Source organism: Suncus etruscus, chromosome 1 (genome assembly GCF_024139225.1).
Source record: "Suncus etruscus isolate mSunEtr1 chromosome 1, mSunEtr1.pri.cur, whole genome shotgun sequence".
Lineage (NCBI taxonomy): Eukaryota > Metazoa > Chordata > Mammalia > Eulipotyphla > Soricidae > Suncus > Suncus etruscus.
In genome coordinates, this window is record NC_064848.1 from 104,849,766 (window position 1) to 104,866,254 (window position 16,489).

The window sequence follows — 16,489 nt, forward strand, 5'->3', positions numbered from 1 at the left end:
CAGAAGAGACTTTAGGAACTTTGTCATCTTTTTCTGCCCTTTAGACACAACACTAGGGAAGTGACATTAATTAATGAGATGTGATGCATTAAAAATGTTAGCCAGAACATTCCAGAAGCTAGAAAACCATGGATGTTTTTAAATGCTGAGTATCCTTTGGAGAATCCCTTGTTGTAATTTATAATTCTCAGTGGACCTATATTTGTCTTGAACTGATTGTTGAAATGGGCTTTACTAGGAATTTCTTCCCTGAATTGCAGTGGGGCGGGGGAAGGGGATGGCTGAGCTAAAGGGGTTTGTTGGGAGGAGGGAACGAGCTCTAACAAGGTTTTAAAACCTTCAGTGGTTAAAGTGATATTAATGAAAAGGATATGCAGACACACATGCATACATATATGTATACATACATATCATATACACACATACACATGCATACAGATATAATGCATAAGTTCAGCAGAATTATATAATGAGCTTGAGTTGTAAATTATGTAGGTAGCCGAATTCAGATTTTTTTTTTTAAATCAGAATTGCACCTAAAATGGCTATAAAACAACGCTTGCCTTGGAAAGTAAATTTATAGCTACATGCCTTTCGCAGGCACGCTGGAGGGTTCTGCTCCCGGCTCTAATCTCTCTGAGATGTTTTTTGCATGTGTTGTATGACAGGAGGAAAGGGGAGTGGGTTGAGCTCGCCTGTTCTCCCATTGTCAGCCCGTCTAGTGAGTGGTGGGAAAACCTGTCTGTGGGATCTTGTGTCATCTCTCGCTACATGTGTACAGGAAAAGTCCGCGCTGCTCTCGGTTCCTCTCTCTCCTCTCTCGCTCCCTCTCTTTCTCTGTTTCCCTTTCATTCTGCTTCCCCGGAGCCGAATGAAGCAGGGAGCAGGATTAGAGTCTGCCACCAGCTATCAGAAGAGGCTAGATAAAAGGAACTGCTTCTTAAGAACCACTGCAGCAGCCCTTGTTAATTTTTTTTTTCCTTTGCACACAACAGTTGTGCCTCATTATCCGGTGCCTGGCTCGATTTTTTTTTTTTTTTTTTGAGGGTTTGAAGTTTCTGTGCTTCAGTGACTGTTACAGAAGAAGAGGTGTTAGTGTTGCCGTGAGGTCTTGATTGTCTGCATTTATGAATGAAACTGACCTAAATCACCTGTTACCTCCAGTTTCCAGATTGTTTGAACTTCTCTGGCCGCATAATACAGGAGGGAAGACTGAAGCAGCCTAGGGACCTACACCGTCTGCAGCATGGGCTGGTTCTCTAGGATTGTCTGTCTTTTCTGGGGAGTATTACTTGCAGCAGGAGCAAACTATCAGCATGGGAAGAACAATGTGCCAAGGTTGAAATTATCCTACAAAGGTAAATCTTTATTTTCCTTTTATTTTGCTAGCTTTGCTTTGCCCTCTCTCCACAACGCACCCCCCCCCCGCCTTTTTATTCCTTGAACTCCCTCCCAGCCCAAACCATAAAACCTTTAGTTTAACCTGGGAAACCTATGTGACTGTATGTGTATTTCTCTGCTGATTTAAACACTTCTTTATAAAAGCTTGCCTTCTTTGGGTATGTGAAAATTTAAGTGCAAACAAAGAACATTTAATCACATTTGCAGAGAAGAGCTGAGTGCCTGGTAAATGCTGATCTGTATATGTGATCATATGTTCTATTAATTTTCCTCACTCTACTTCTATAAAAATATTTAATCACTCCCGATTAAAAAAAGGTCTCTTTGTGAATATGCATTCCTCACCTACAATAACTGTTATGATAAATTGCATTTCCTTAGTTTTAGACACCAAATGGTTAATCTTCATCATGAATATTCAGTTTGTTCAAATCTGACAATCAGATGCTTAACATAAGCAGTAGATCATGGTTTGCCAAGAGAATATAAACTGGAGAGAACAGACTAGTTTTTCCACAGTGTGTTATGATTGTATAAAAGACTGTGTATTTGACTAATTGGTGTAAAGCTTAAACCTTTGAAATATAATGTTATTTAATTCCATATGTACTTCAGTGAAAATTGAAATGACTTTCTAGATGAACAGATAGTTGTGTGAACTTCTCAGAGAAAAAGTATAAATTTGAAGAAGAAAATGCTTTACCACATGGCTGCTCCTGCCTTATTTGGTTATACTTTGATGTGTATGCTTGCTTTTAAATGTTCATTTAAAATTGTATTTCTTCTATAATTGTTTAGATATTTTAGAGAAATATGTAAACTAATGCTGATAGAAATTCCAATTTATGCCTATAGACAACTTTTAATGAAAGAATATTTATATATGGGAGGTATTGTACAGTTGAAGATTAAACTGATTTAATTCAAGTAGTTTTAGTCCCTAAGGTGTTGCTTTCTTATGATTCTCAGATTTCTGCATTTGGGAGTGGGGCAGAGAGAAGCTTAAATTATTTACCTTTTTAGTGAAGAAAAATAATTATATCTACTTGAAGGGATGTCTGTCCACTATATAATTCTCTGATGCCAGAAAACATATTCTTTAATTTTCACATGATGGGGAAGCATCTCTGTCTGAAAGCATAGTGTGAATGAGGACCATAAATAAGAAAGAGATATAGTTTTCACACTTTGGATTAAAAAATTAAACACCTATTAAACGTCTTTGTTTGACTTAATACTTATTAGTTAAAATATATTGAATTAAAATAATTTAATATTTGGTATAATATTTTTGGTTACCAAGTTGGTGATGGGCTTTAAATACTAGTGACCAGATGCTTTGTATTTCTATGTAATAATTTAATAATAATCATATGAAATTTATTAAATATTTAATTACATTTAAATTGTGTTTTCTCTTTAGTAACTGTCTTTAAGTAATTTCCATAGTTTATATTATGGCATGTGTTTTCATCAATTTTTATATTCCATTTTCATTCTTTGAAAGGATACTAGCAACTATTTTTATGTTGATGGTTTACTTTATCCAAGTTTATATTTTTATGCATAAGTTTATATTTTTGTGTAAGTTTCATTTGCAACTTCATTTGTTGAAGTATGATTGGCTGTATAGCTCTAATCTTTAAATGGTAAGTTTGAACTCACAATGTACATTTTACAATCTACTAAATTAAAACGTAAAAATCACAGATATTATACAATGCTATCTTTAAAATGTAAAAGATAACACAATCAAAACTGCACTTTGTTATATACAAATGCTTTAAACTTGTCTGATGTTGTAAGATGTATATAGTGTCAAGATGTGTGTATTTTCTGTTGCCTTTAGAAACTTCACCTAGCAGGACATCCATTAGAATTGCTTAACTTTAATTCAAAACATTCCTACAGCTACATAACAATTCTATTGATAAACATAGAGCTTGGCAATTGGGTAAAATAAACTGTGACATCAACAACAGAAAGAAGATTAAAAAGAAATGACCTAAGCAATTTTTTTATTATTGTATTGGCTTGTTTGTACCTTTTTGTATCTACCTTTACACTTGTTTGGTCAAAGCAATTGACTGGTAGCCAATTGTCAGTGCTTTGTTTCTAAATAATAATGGGGAATTTTTTTTCCTGCTACTTCTTTTTTTCTTCCTTAATTGGATGTCAAACATGGTTAAAACCTCTACTGCATTGCCCTTAAATATATTCCAGCATGATTCATGAAGAGTTAAATCCCTGCCAACCCTAATTTCCCATGGTCACTTGTTTCCAAAGATCTAGCATTAACTCTCTCATTGCTCAGGTTGCCAAGACAAAGTTTTAGGGGACCACTGTGCTTATTTTCTACTTGTCTTCTTGTTTGGTAGAAGATAAAAGAGAATTGATATTTAAATGAGAAAGAAAAAGAAGCAAAATAGAAGGCAGCCTTTGTATTGGATGTACCTACATATCTAAGAAGGTACTTCTTTACTTTCTAGGAAAGGGGAATTTAATAGTTGTTTTCAGGACCATCTGGAGAAGTGATAATATTAGAAAAATGGGGTATGCTGGCTTTTCTGATTTAGCATCCTGTGGGGGAACCAAATGTGAGAAATCTGTAAATCTCAGCATTCACATACAAATTATCCTTAAGAAACACTCAGAAATACATTTTTCTTTCTTAAATATAAGTTATCTAGCTAAAATTTTCTTTTCAATTTGGTTCATTTCTGTTTATTCCCCCTTCAAATTTTGCTGTTCTCATGAAATACTAGATATCATGTAATCTTCGTTTGGAATATGTGGTGCAAAGAAGATTTCAGAAAACCTATGGAAATCACAAGGAAATAAATTAGGTTTGGGGTTTTAAACAAATGACAAATGTTCCATCATTCAATGTGATGAGCTTTTCCAGGACATTGTGTGCTTTGGTTTTAGAAAAAATTAAAGACACATGCAAGACTGAATGTGGTAGTAAGCATATGAATTCAAAGGTTAAACCAATGTCTTCACCTTTACCTACAGTGGTAGGAAGTAGCAAATAGCATGTAAACAAATGGTAGACATTTTCAAGGCTTTCTTTTTATACTCTAAAAGATTTTTTCCCAGAACAAACTATTATTTTAAGAATAAGGTTATAAGCATTAGTTATTATAGAAATTAGTTAAGCTAGAATTCTCAAGCACATCTCTCTAAGAAAATGATATTTTATTAAAAAATCTGATATAAGCTTTCCAGTTATGCTTAAAATTTTTCTTATGGCTCAATTATAATTATTTAAGACTTTTATATATATAAATGGTTACAAATATTTTAACTTCTATTCATAGATTTATTTTGCTTTTACTGTAGCAGTTTGTATCTGTGAATTTATGTATGTATGAATATATAAAATGACAACATATTATAGGGTTTTAAATATAATTTTATTGAATAAATGACAGGATAATATTATTAAAATTTATATGGATAGAATTGTTAATGAATTAAAATCACTGATACATGTATATACATATAGATATATATGTATGCCTACAATATATATGGATACTTATGTGCATAGTACAATAGAAACAATTATTTGAATCTCAAAAAAAGTTTTTGCAATTCATCACATAATATAGAAAGAAATTTGTACCATACCAAAACAAAATTACAGTGGAATATATCTATGAAATTATATTGATATATAAGTATATATTACATATATACTTACAGATACAATTCAAGGTGATGTAACTTTTTCACAATTCATTTTCTCCAACTGCACCCACATTGAGCAATAAATGCATGACTTACTAATATTAACATATGGTCTTCTTTATCTCAAATACTGTTATCTTTAAAGTATTATATTGTATTTTTAAGTAGTCTACATAAGCACACTAAAATAAAATCTTTTAATTCATTTGTTTAGCATCTCTTCTATTAAAATAATAAAAAGTAATGCAGTGTTCAGTCACATATCTTGTAATATAATGCTTATCATCAAATAAATACTAGTGACAGTGTCCAATTTGTGGCTTCTCTCTTTATAAGCTGCCAGTGAGACTGGCCTTTGAAATAATATTTTACAGCATAGAGTTTAGCAAGTTAGGAAAATAACTGAGACCACAAAACCATCCTATATAAGCTTCTAGCCCACCAAATTTTTATAATGACACTCAATTACTAGCTTAAGTTAACTTGAATGTCTGAAGATGCAACTTTCCAATTCACATTTTTATATGCATTCCCTTCATGTGAATAAACTGTAAGAGTCCACTACCATCAGTTGTAATATGAGCTATCTAGATATTTAGAAACCCTACAGATGTATAAATTTTTGAAATCCAATGCCACTTTTGTCTTTTTAACTCTTACAGACCAACTATAATTATAGATACATTGTGAACTAAACTTTATATTTAAGAAGTAAGGCAGTGGACTGTTTCAAGAACACTATTAAAATCATTAATGTGATTCATTTGTTCTGAGTAATCAAAACCAAATGTATTCATTGCAGAGAATGCTTAGTGTGAATATATGATTGTAAAATGGATTAAATTTCCCCTCAAGTTTGATGTAAACTTTATTTTTTCAAGTTGTTGTAAACTGTGTTAATAGTAAGGGGATTTTTTTTCTTTTTCCATTTTTTTCCTTTTATATTATGTAGTATATATAATATAAAAATAATTTGTATATGATATGCATCACAATTAAAGAGCTCAAGATGTCATATCTCAGAGGATTTAGAACATTCTTAACATCTAAGATTCAGAATCATCTTATATGAATTATACTTTTAAAATTTTCTAAAATCTCAGTGTCCTACATTAGCATAAAAACAGTTTATCATAATGTGCATGACAAGATTCCATTCCAAATTCAGTTTCAAATTCAGGTGCCTTTTATTACAACCTTTAAAAAACCCTTGAAAGTCTATGATAAAATGATGTTAATAAAATTTTAAGGGTAGAATGACCAATACTATGTCAATATCTTAGCTTAGATATAAATGTAATCAAAACTTATTTAAAAAAACAAGTGGATGCAAACATAAATTATATATATGAACCTTGGGATGGTTTTGCCCCCCCCCCCCATAACTCCTAAGATTTATTTAAAGGAATTACCATGATTTGCAGTTCTATGCTTCCACTAATAGGTGGCACTAGCAATTTGTGACAGCCGTTTCATTAGTTTAGAAGTGGGCTGGCTGCTAGGATTAATACAGACTAATGTGTGGAGGCCAGGCTTAGAAAAAAATCAGTAAAGTGTCAGAAAATGTAACAAGCACAAAAAGTAAACATTAGTTAAAGTAGATTGTATCAAAGATTTTAACATGCTCTTTGTATATACTTCTTTCAGTTGATGCAAAAACTATATGGTTCTGTGTAATAAGTAGATCAATATGTTTTAACTTATATAAGATCTTACATAAAAACTTGATCTGTATAATGTAAAAATGAATAATGAATGGTGCAGTAGTCCAAAGCTATTGTTGATAGAGAGTTCCATATATATGTTTAGCTATATATATATATATATATATATATATAGCTATATATATACATAATACAAATATGTATATATCCATAGTATTTGTGTCATGGTTGTGTCATAGAGTACAAAAGAGCATGGTTGTCTTTCTTTTTTTTTTTTTTTTTTTTGTGGTTTTTGGGTCACACCCAGCAGTGCTCAGGGGTTTTTCCTGGCTCCGTGCTCAGAAATTGCTCCTGGCAAGCACGGGGGACCATATGGGACACCGGGATTCGAACCAATGACCTTCTGCATGAAAGGTAAATGCCTTACCTCCATGCTATCTCTCCGGCCCCATGGTTGTCTTTCTATAGCATTTTTTTATCATTTTCTACTGAAAAGTAGTTAATTACAAAGGTATGTTAATTGAAAATGTTTAGTAAATTAATTTGTAATATTTTAAAAAATTAAATTTTTACTTTGTAGGATATTTTAAATGATCATAATTAAATATATGGAACAATTAATAAAACAAACATAAATATATGTATCTTGTTACTATCTCCTCCTTATGCCAAGATGTAAACCATAGCATAAATAAAGAATTTACACACTATTTCCAAACTGTAAGAAAGCTGGACTCTGTCAAATTTAAGATAAGAAAATATACAATTTTTACTTGAATAATGAAAAGGAGATAATTAAAAATAAAACTCAATTGAAAAATAATATAAACAGTGATTTTTTTTTTTTTAGTTTTGCTTACAAGTGTAGGGTAACCACAAAATTTGGGGAGTCTTTTCAATTCTTGAATGAGCAATTAAGAATGCTTTTTAAAAGTTTCTTTGGTTTTGAGATATTTGACATGAGAAACAGTGTTCACCAAACCTTGTAGTGACTTAATTTGTTGTAGTCATCATGAACATGTATTTATATAACTATTAAACATTGCTTATTTGAGTCTTCCCTGGAAAACTAAATGAAACTTAGTTATACTAAATATATTAAATGACTTTATAGTCTATAAAACTACATGAGTGCATTATCTTTGTCATAAAGGACTGTGAATTTCTCAAAGTCAGATATATATTTTTCTTTCTTTTTTTTTTTGGGGGGGGGGGGGGTCACACTCGGCAGCGCTCAGGGGTTACTCCTGGCTCTATGCTCAGAAATCGCCTCTGGCAGGCACAGGGGACCATATGGGATGCCAGGATTCAAACCACGGACCTTCGGCATGAAAGGCAAATGTCTTACCTCCATGCTATATCTCTGGCCCCAGATATATATTTTTCATCATTATATTCATAGATGACTCAAACTACCTTTTTGTTGGGTTACCTTGTACTTTTGGTAAACATTTTAAAAAATAATCTAATAAATGTCTATTTATGAGTACAAATATAATGCAAATGTATAATTTATTATGTGTTTTGCCTGCTACTAAGAGGTAAGTAATAATAACACATATATCTTGGAAGCTTCTAGGAACCAGGTTGTGGGATTACTTGGCTACTTTGAATAAATATCCTGTGTCTCAGCTCACAACCAAAAACGTGAGATTATTATAAAAGCAAATATGTTGGACATCAAGCTCATAACATGATGTCTCATTATCAGTTTCATATTTGATACATTGTGTTTTATATATCAACCCTATGAATGTTGGAAATAAGTCATTTAACATTTTAAATTGTATATATGTTATTATATGTTATAAGTATGCCTATGCATACTTTAGAGAGATTCATGACAATGGTTTCACATAAATGACTGAGATTCAGTGTTTTAGAGCTTTTCTTCACTATTTTCTCCATTGATTCTACTTAGCAGGAACACTAGTTGGTCATGTTCTTTTTCCAAATCTATCTCTTTCTGTCATCTGCTATCCTTTGGCTTAGGAGCCACCTACTTCCATTCTCAGTTATTGCGCTTCAACACCCACTTATCCAGGAAATTGGATGTGATAAGAAGTAGGACAGTGACTTTTGTTGAAGTGTTAATGTGAAAATATATATTGTTATTTAAGATCCATTTTCATAATTGTATAGGGAAAATAATGGGCTAATTTTCTTAGTCCACATATAATTCTATAATTGATTTATTGAATAGAATTTAATTTGCAGTTCTCTAAGTTCAATTTTTGTAAAGTATGATAAAGTTGCAGCAAAGTCATACAACTAGAATATAGATTTAGCAATTAACTACCTAGATCAGCATTATGTTTCAATCATAACCTAGCTCTTATTAAAAACTAGAATTTTTTAAATGAAAATATTAGGTGCTAAATCTGAAGAAAAGTAAAAAATAAGTTGTTCATACTTGAAATCAAATCTACACTATAAAAGTACTTTTGAATTTCACAATCTGTATTAAATACTTTGTTTTAATTCAAACATCAAATACTAGGGAATATCTTTTTCTCTATGGACATCATCTTTTAAGAATTAGTTTTAATGAGCCTAAGTTTCATTAACTTTTCTTTACTGACATTATTTATGATAGAGTTTTTGTTGATTTTATTTTTAAAAATTCTACTTTTTTGGTTTTAGGGGGCTTCGTTCAATAATACTCAGGTATTACTATGAATTATGCACTCTTGTATCACTCTTGGTGGGGTTCATAGGACAATATATGTACTGGGGAATGAATCCAGGTTAACCTTGTGAAGGGCCATATCTGCTATACTATCTGTCCAGGTTTCTTTTTAATGTTTTAGTTTTTAATCTAGTTTTGGGACATATCTATTAGTCCTAATGACTGAGTACAGCAAGCCCTGTACCCAGTAGTCATTCCTGGTCTCACTGAGGAGACCCATGTGGCACCAGAGTTGAACCAAGGCTGGTTCATGCAATGCAAGCATCTTACTCCTTATATTATCCCTAAGGTCTCAATAAATCTTTCTTAGTTGTGTTCTATGTGTAAGACACAGATAATAAGAAGTAAATAATTAGACACAAATTGAGTGTATTTTTTTTGTACATCAGTAGATTCTTAGATAATCAAAGAGATTTTAGTAGGATTTTTGTATAAGACAGGACCGAATCTACCTAAAATCTTAAATGATCATTTGTATTATTTTTGTCCTCTTTCTGATTTATGTATAAGAAATATTACCCAACCATCTTTCCATGTAAATAGAGAAAGTTGAGGCCAGAGCCATAAAACAGTGGTAAGAGAGTTTAAATATCCAGTGTAGAAAGTACTGTGAGTGTAGTTCCTGGAGAGTACAGATTAGTTCCATTTAATGCTAATTTCTTCTTGTTTTCTAGTTTTTAGAATTTTTTAATTTACTCATTATCTACTCAGTCAATTCACCAAGTTGTCAGAGGACTCTACTAATTTATAAACTTTATTTTTCAGACATGAATATATGTTATTTATATGGTGAGGAACAGGTATTGGAAGTGTCTCTTAGCTGTGTATGCATATTTTATACAATGTATCTTCAAAATGTAAAGTTATACAGTATGTTTACTTAAGTAAATATTGTCATTTACTGCCATTTGATATATTTCTCAAGATAACTTAACAAAAACTGACTTTAGAAGTTCCAAATAGGCTGGAACTTTTAATAACAAGTTAGACAGCATTGTAGGTCCATGTTATTTTGTAATTTGGGTCATAATGATGTTTTTCTTTGTGTTTTTGCAGAGGTATCTGTAGATAAAGAATTACGTATCAGGCTGCAGAGATAGCACTGTGGTAGGGCATTTGCTTTGCATGCAGCAGACTTAGGACTGACCCAGTTCAATCTCCAGCATTCCATATGGTCCCTCGAGCCTCCCAGGAGTAATTTCTGAGTGCAGAACCAGGAGTAATCCCTGAATGCTTCTGAGTGTGGCTGAAGAAACAAACAAACAAAAAACTAACCATGCATCAACGTGTTAAAATGTGGTACAGATAAACATATAAGCATATTTGTAGCAAATATATTTTCAAAACCATTACCTTTCATTAGGAATTGTGGAAAATTAAATACCTATAAGTAGAGCACAGTAGGGAAGGCTGATGTCTCTTCATGGGTAAATGGTTCAGGATTGGTTATGATCACCTTAGCTTTGATTTGCTTTTATGGCCAATCTTCACAGAGCTCTCTACTAGACAATGTTTTTGTCTTACTAAATTTTCTGATTCTAGGCATCGCTGTTATTCTAGCTGGTTGCGCCTTTCAGGGGGATTTCACTGACTCTTCTCAGACTTTGTTTCAAAGTCTATTGCTTTAGTGCTTTACCCCTTAGACATACAACATAGAGCTTCCAATTTTTAACTTTGAAGTACAGGATCTGAGCTGGATACAATCTCCCAATACAATACTCTTTTGTCTTTTAAATTTGAAATATGTAATCACTTATTTGTTTTGTTGTCTTTTCAATTGATTCTGGCATTCTACCACCCATTCTCTCTAAAGTGCTAAGTCTTCATTCCCTATCTCTGGCCTGTCCTAATAAATCTCATTTAAGTCTATCCGTTTGCAAACAAAATCACATTAATTCTTCCCTAGGGCTATGGAAAAGTTTCTAGGATTTAAACATTAAAAGCCCTTTTATATCTCTCTTGGGAAGAGGTTAGTTATCACTTATATTTAGCAGATTAGAAAGCACACAAAATCACTGTATAATCTTATCTATTTAAATAGTCACTAAAGCATGCTTTATTCATAAAAACACCCAAATGATCAAACTTGAATTTATTCCTTATTTCAAGATGCAGTAAATAATGCCATTATTTTCTTTCTGTTGTATCAAATCAATATCTTTTTTGCCTCTTCCTTCTCTACTTTTACATCCAGTGTTCTGTAAATTCAACCTCATGTATCTGTCTCAAATCTTTTATTGTCTATGTCAGTTTAAGCCAGATCTTCATTGCTTTGCCATGTTATGGCAAGAGCCACCAATATTTTTCATCTCTTCTATCATTTCTGACAACAACTATTTGAGAAATTTAAATCTAATCATGCCTTCCCCTTATTTAAATTCCTACTGATTAAAGCACAAACTCTGACTTCCTATCAGAACAATTAATCTAAAGGAATCTACCATATACAGAAAAGTATTTGAAGTTCTTTCACTTGTTTAGATAGGAAGCAATTAAAATTATGAAAATAAAAAAGGGAGAAAAGTAAACAAGATGCACTCAGCATATAGTCAAATCATTTAGCAAATGTCTAGGAAAGATCTGGAATTTAAGAAGAATTAGTCTTAAATTTTTCTGTAATAAAGAATGTAAGTATTAATAGTAACTGGAAAGTGAACCTTTACATTCATACCTTTAACCCTTAATTGCTGGGTACACACATCCTTCCCATTCAGTTTTTTTACAAATGCTAATCTTGAAATAAATGTTTACTGAATCTCTTTCTCCTTTGGCAAGGGATTTCAAGTCAAAGATGTCTAAGAATAATAGGGCACTTGTAATGGGAAACTTGGCTTTGGAAATAGAGAAGACATAGTTTGTCAACTTCAGCATCACATATAACAATGCTTTATTTCATATTCTCACTCATGTACATAATCTTCTATCTGAAAAGGGATCCTTAAATAGTTCTTTAGGGGTACAGAGAAATAGGGCAGTGGAAAAATCGCAAATGGTCACCAGAACTCTCTAGTAGTGATCCCTGACAAAAAGCCAGGAATAAGACCTGAGCACAGCTAGAGGTATTCCTCAAACTAAACAAATAATTAAAATAAAATTTTGAATTAAAATGTAGAAGTAAGAATTGATAAGGTGGCAGATATTAACCATTCTGGTAGGAAGAATTGAGGAGCAGTGGGGCCATATTGACAATAGATATGAAATCAAGGCATTTGAAAATAAAGTTGCAAAGTATTTGATTAAAAAAATCGATGGCTGCACCAATAGAAAACAATAGAGAATTTTGTAACAGTAATAGGATTCAAATACTAGATTTGAGAAATAGCTGAAGGAACTTTTAAAAAATTATATAAATGAGTAGTATGTATAAAGCAATGCATTGGTAATTCATAAACCCATATGTTATTCTTCAATACTGAGTTATTGTGAACCTGCTAAGCTAAAATAAATATCTAATATTTAAATAAAATAGTTAATGTTTAAATAAAATATCTAATAAATATCTAAAATAAGTGGTGGAAGTTCAGCTAGGGCCTTACATAATATCATTAATATCCTTGATTATTATAACATCATATATATTTATGTACTTTATTTTTCATCTATATTTAACAATATATTATTTGTATCCAGAAAAATGTAAATAATACTTAAGGAAATAAGAAAATTTTTACTTTTATAAAACTTTATTTTTTATTTTTTATAAAACTTTCTATTAAAGAACTTTTGAGCAACTGTGCTTCAATTAATAAATACTATAGTACATACTAATTCCATCAAATTTTCTGAGGTTTATGGCAGAATATATATTTAAAGCTCTAAAGAGAAGTTGTATACATAATTTATTTTGTAATAATGTTACTATTTTGACAAAACTAGATATCAGATGTAACTTCTTTTCAGCTGACTATTCACCGGAATTTCATACTTTTTTTGTTTTGTTTTGTTTTGTTTTGGGGCTACACCTGGTGACGCTCAGGGGATACTCCTGACTGTGGGCTCAGAAATCACTCCTGGTTTCGGGGCCGGGTAGGTGGCGCTGGAGGTAAGGTGTCTGCCTTGCAAGCGCTAGCCAAGGAAGGACCGCGGTTCGATCCCCTGGCGTCCCATATGGTCCCCCCAAACCAGGGGCGATTTCTGAGCACATAGCCAGGAGTAACCCCTGAGCATCAAACGGGTGTGGCCCAAAAACAAAAAAAAAACAAACAAAAAAAAAAAGAAATCACTCCTGGCTATGGAAGCTGGGTATCGAACTGAGGTCTGTCCTAGGTCAGCCATGTGCAAGGCAACTGGCCTACCATTGCACTATCACTTGGCCTATGAGCACATAATTTTTGATGGTATATTATTTTTCAACATTTTGCTGATGTATATGTATTCACTTCTCTACACATAACTATAACTAGATGAAACTGGGAGCTGCACTCAAACAGTACAACAATTCCTAACATTTTACTTGTGTTATTATGTTTGTTTTGTTATATTATTACTTTGTTATTGTGCTCTGTACTCTGATTTTGAGCCATGGAGTTTCTTATTTTCCCTGTAGATTTTTATGTTTAATAGAGTCTTAACCATCTTTTGCTTCACAAGGTTCTGTTTTGAATAGGATCAGGCTTCCCCTTTCTATTATTTAATCACCCAGTTCAGTTTCCTAAGAAAGATCGCAAGCCTAACAAGAAAATGAGACCAAGTGTCTAAAGAAAAAAGTTTCTTTACAGCACACATGAAATCACTTAGCAAGAGAGAACCCATGTCTGCTTTGTTCAATTTTGTTTTATGAGAAATGAGATTAATACTTATCTGATTGGCTTACCTCTTATAGTTGTTAAAGTGAAAAAACTACTCAATAAGAGCAATTTTGTCCAAATCTAAGTAAACATCAGTACATTAATTTTGAAAGTATCTGTCTAGTTTATTTTAAATAAATTCCATATAGGAAGTGAAATTAGTGATGTTAAAGTAATTTGTTTCTTTAGTATAAATATTAATCTATAATTAAACTAATCATATACTATGGATCATGCTTCTTCAAATGGCTACTTTCATTCTTAATTGAATACACAAATACTATACTATAGAATTAGTGTTCTTTACAGACTTAAATAACATATAAATGTCTCTAAAGTGTTCCATTTACATTACCAGGTTTATTATATTTTCCTTTATTAAAAGGATACAATTTCACACTATGGCAATGTCCAAACCAACATATATTCAAATAAAATTATACTTGGTTGCACAACATTAATACATTTGACAATGTTTGTTTGTTTGATTGGTTGGTTGGTTAGTTGGTTGGTTTTTGAGATGCATCCTGTGGCGCTTAGGGGTTACTCCTGGTTCTGTACTCAGAAGTCACTCCTGGCAGGCTCGAGGGACAATATGGGATGTGGAGGATTGAACCTGGGTCTGTTCCAGGTCAGCTGTGTCATGGCAAACACTTTACTGCTATGATATCACTCTGATCCCTGTAATAATGGTTTTTATTTAGTGTTATTGAATGGTAAATCACATTGTGTTTACAGAATTCAAATGCCTGATAATTGAAAATCAGTGGCCTTGTTTGTTTATTAAGCCACTCTGGGCAATGCTCAGGTACTCCTGGCTCTGCTCGGGGGGAATCATATGGGACATCAGGGATTGGACTAGGTCAGTCATGAGCAATGCAAATGCTCTACCCACTGTTCTATCCTTCAGGCCCCAAATCAATGGCCTTTTCAAACTGGTCTCTGGGCAAAAGAATAAATGCTCCCAAACAAAGGGTATTAGAGTTTAAACATATTATTCACTTTTCTAACATCAGGTTGCTCATCTCCAATTTCATGATAACTATGAATTTGGTGGGTGATGCCAGTACTTATATGAATTGTCACTTAAGGTCTGGGTTCTTGCGGTATAGAACATATATATTAATTGTTAATTCCTTGAGAGAAATTATTCATTGAATTGACAATATTTTGCTTATTCTGAGTTGGTATGCATGCATGAATTACTTATGAATGAATACTTATGCATGAATACGCCCATTATTTATTATATTGATTAATAATAAGAAATTATTTATTCCAGGAAAACACAAATTTTATATTTGTAGTATAATTCTCTCAGGCATGTAGCATAATCACGAACATGTTCAAAAACATGAAGTTTGTCAACATCAATTTGTCAATGAATACATGAAGACAACTTGAAAAATTGTAACAGATAATGATTAAAATAGATGGTTCTAATCTTAGGCCTGGCATCCCACTTGGTGAAGCTTAATATCTTGATATGGTTTGACACAGTTTCAGTGTAATTTCAATGGAATATTTGTATATTATATTAGTAAATGCATAAAGTCAATGATTGGGATAAAAGCAGACCTAATATTTAGGACTTCTGGTTCTGAATGCTTACTGGGCAGACTCAGCAAGGAAGCACCTGTTTTTTTTATTTTTAAAGAAAAAAATTGCTGGCATTATACAGACTGCAAGTTCCAATTTGTGTTTTCAGCATGAACTAAAGTCAGTCACTTAATATTCAGTAAAATAGTCAGGAAATGACTAGTTTTATTTGCTCCCATATTTATAGCCTATCCCCTCAAATGGTGTAATTGTTACTTTGAAAATTATTTTGTTATGACTTGGTCCATGAAGACACTACATTCTTCATGACAACTTAAAGAGTATTGAATCCACAGTGGAATTAACACAAGATTCCTATTTAGTATGTCTCTGAGTTTGAAGGAAAGACTACAGATATAAGTCTGAGTCTTTCTGATGATTCTGTGAACCACCTGTGATTACAAATAACCCATTTGCAGGAAAGAGGATATTCAGTCACTCAAGAAAATAAACTTGCAATCTGAAGCTAGTAAATAGAAGGAGGAACATGTTGAGAGTAACTTAAAGGGGCTTTTGTCTAACAGAAGACACTTGGAAGCCAGACAGGGAAATCTAGACATCATTAGAAAGGGAGGTGACACTAACCACAGTTGGCTTTTAAAGGATTTTTCTGAAAGGCAGAATTCCTTTGGAAAACAGTTTATGTACCAGCATGA

At 32.4% G+C, this 16,489-nt stretch overlaps 1 protein-coding gene across 1 annotated transcript in view; it reads left to right on the plus strand.

Moving 5' to 3' along the window:
- The first annotated feature begins 737 nt into the window (after positions 1-737).
- Positions 738-16,489, plus strand: part of SEMA3A (semaphorin 3A) — a 227,865-nt gene continuing 212,113 nt past the window's right edge. Inside the window, exon 1 of the mRNA XM_049772800.1 lies at positions 738-1,358. Within this exon, the coding sequence (XP_049628757.1) occupies positions 1,247-1,358 (112 nt within the window). The 5' untranslated portion in view covers positions 738-1,246. The remainder of the gene's footprint in view (positions 1,359-16,489) is intronic.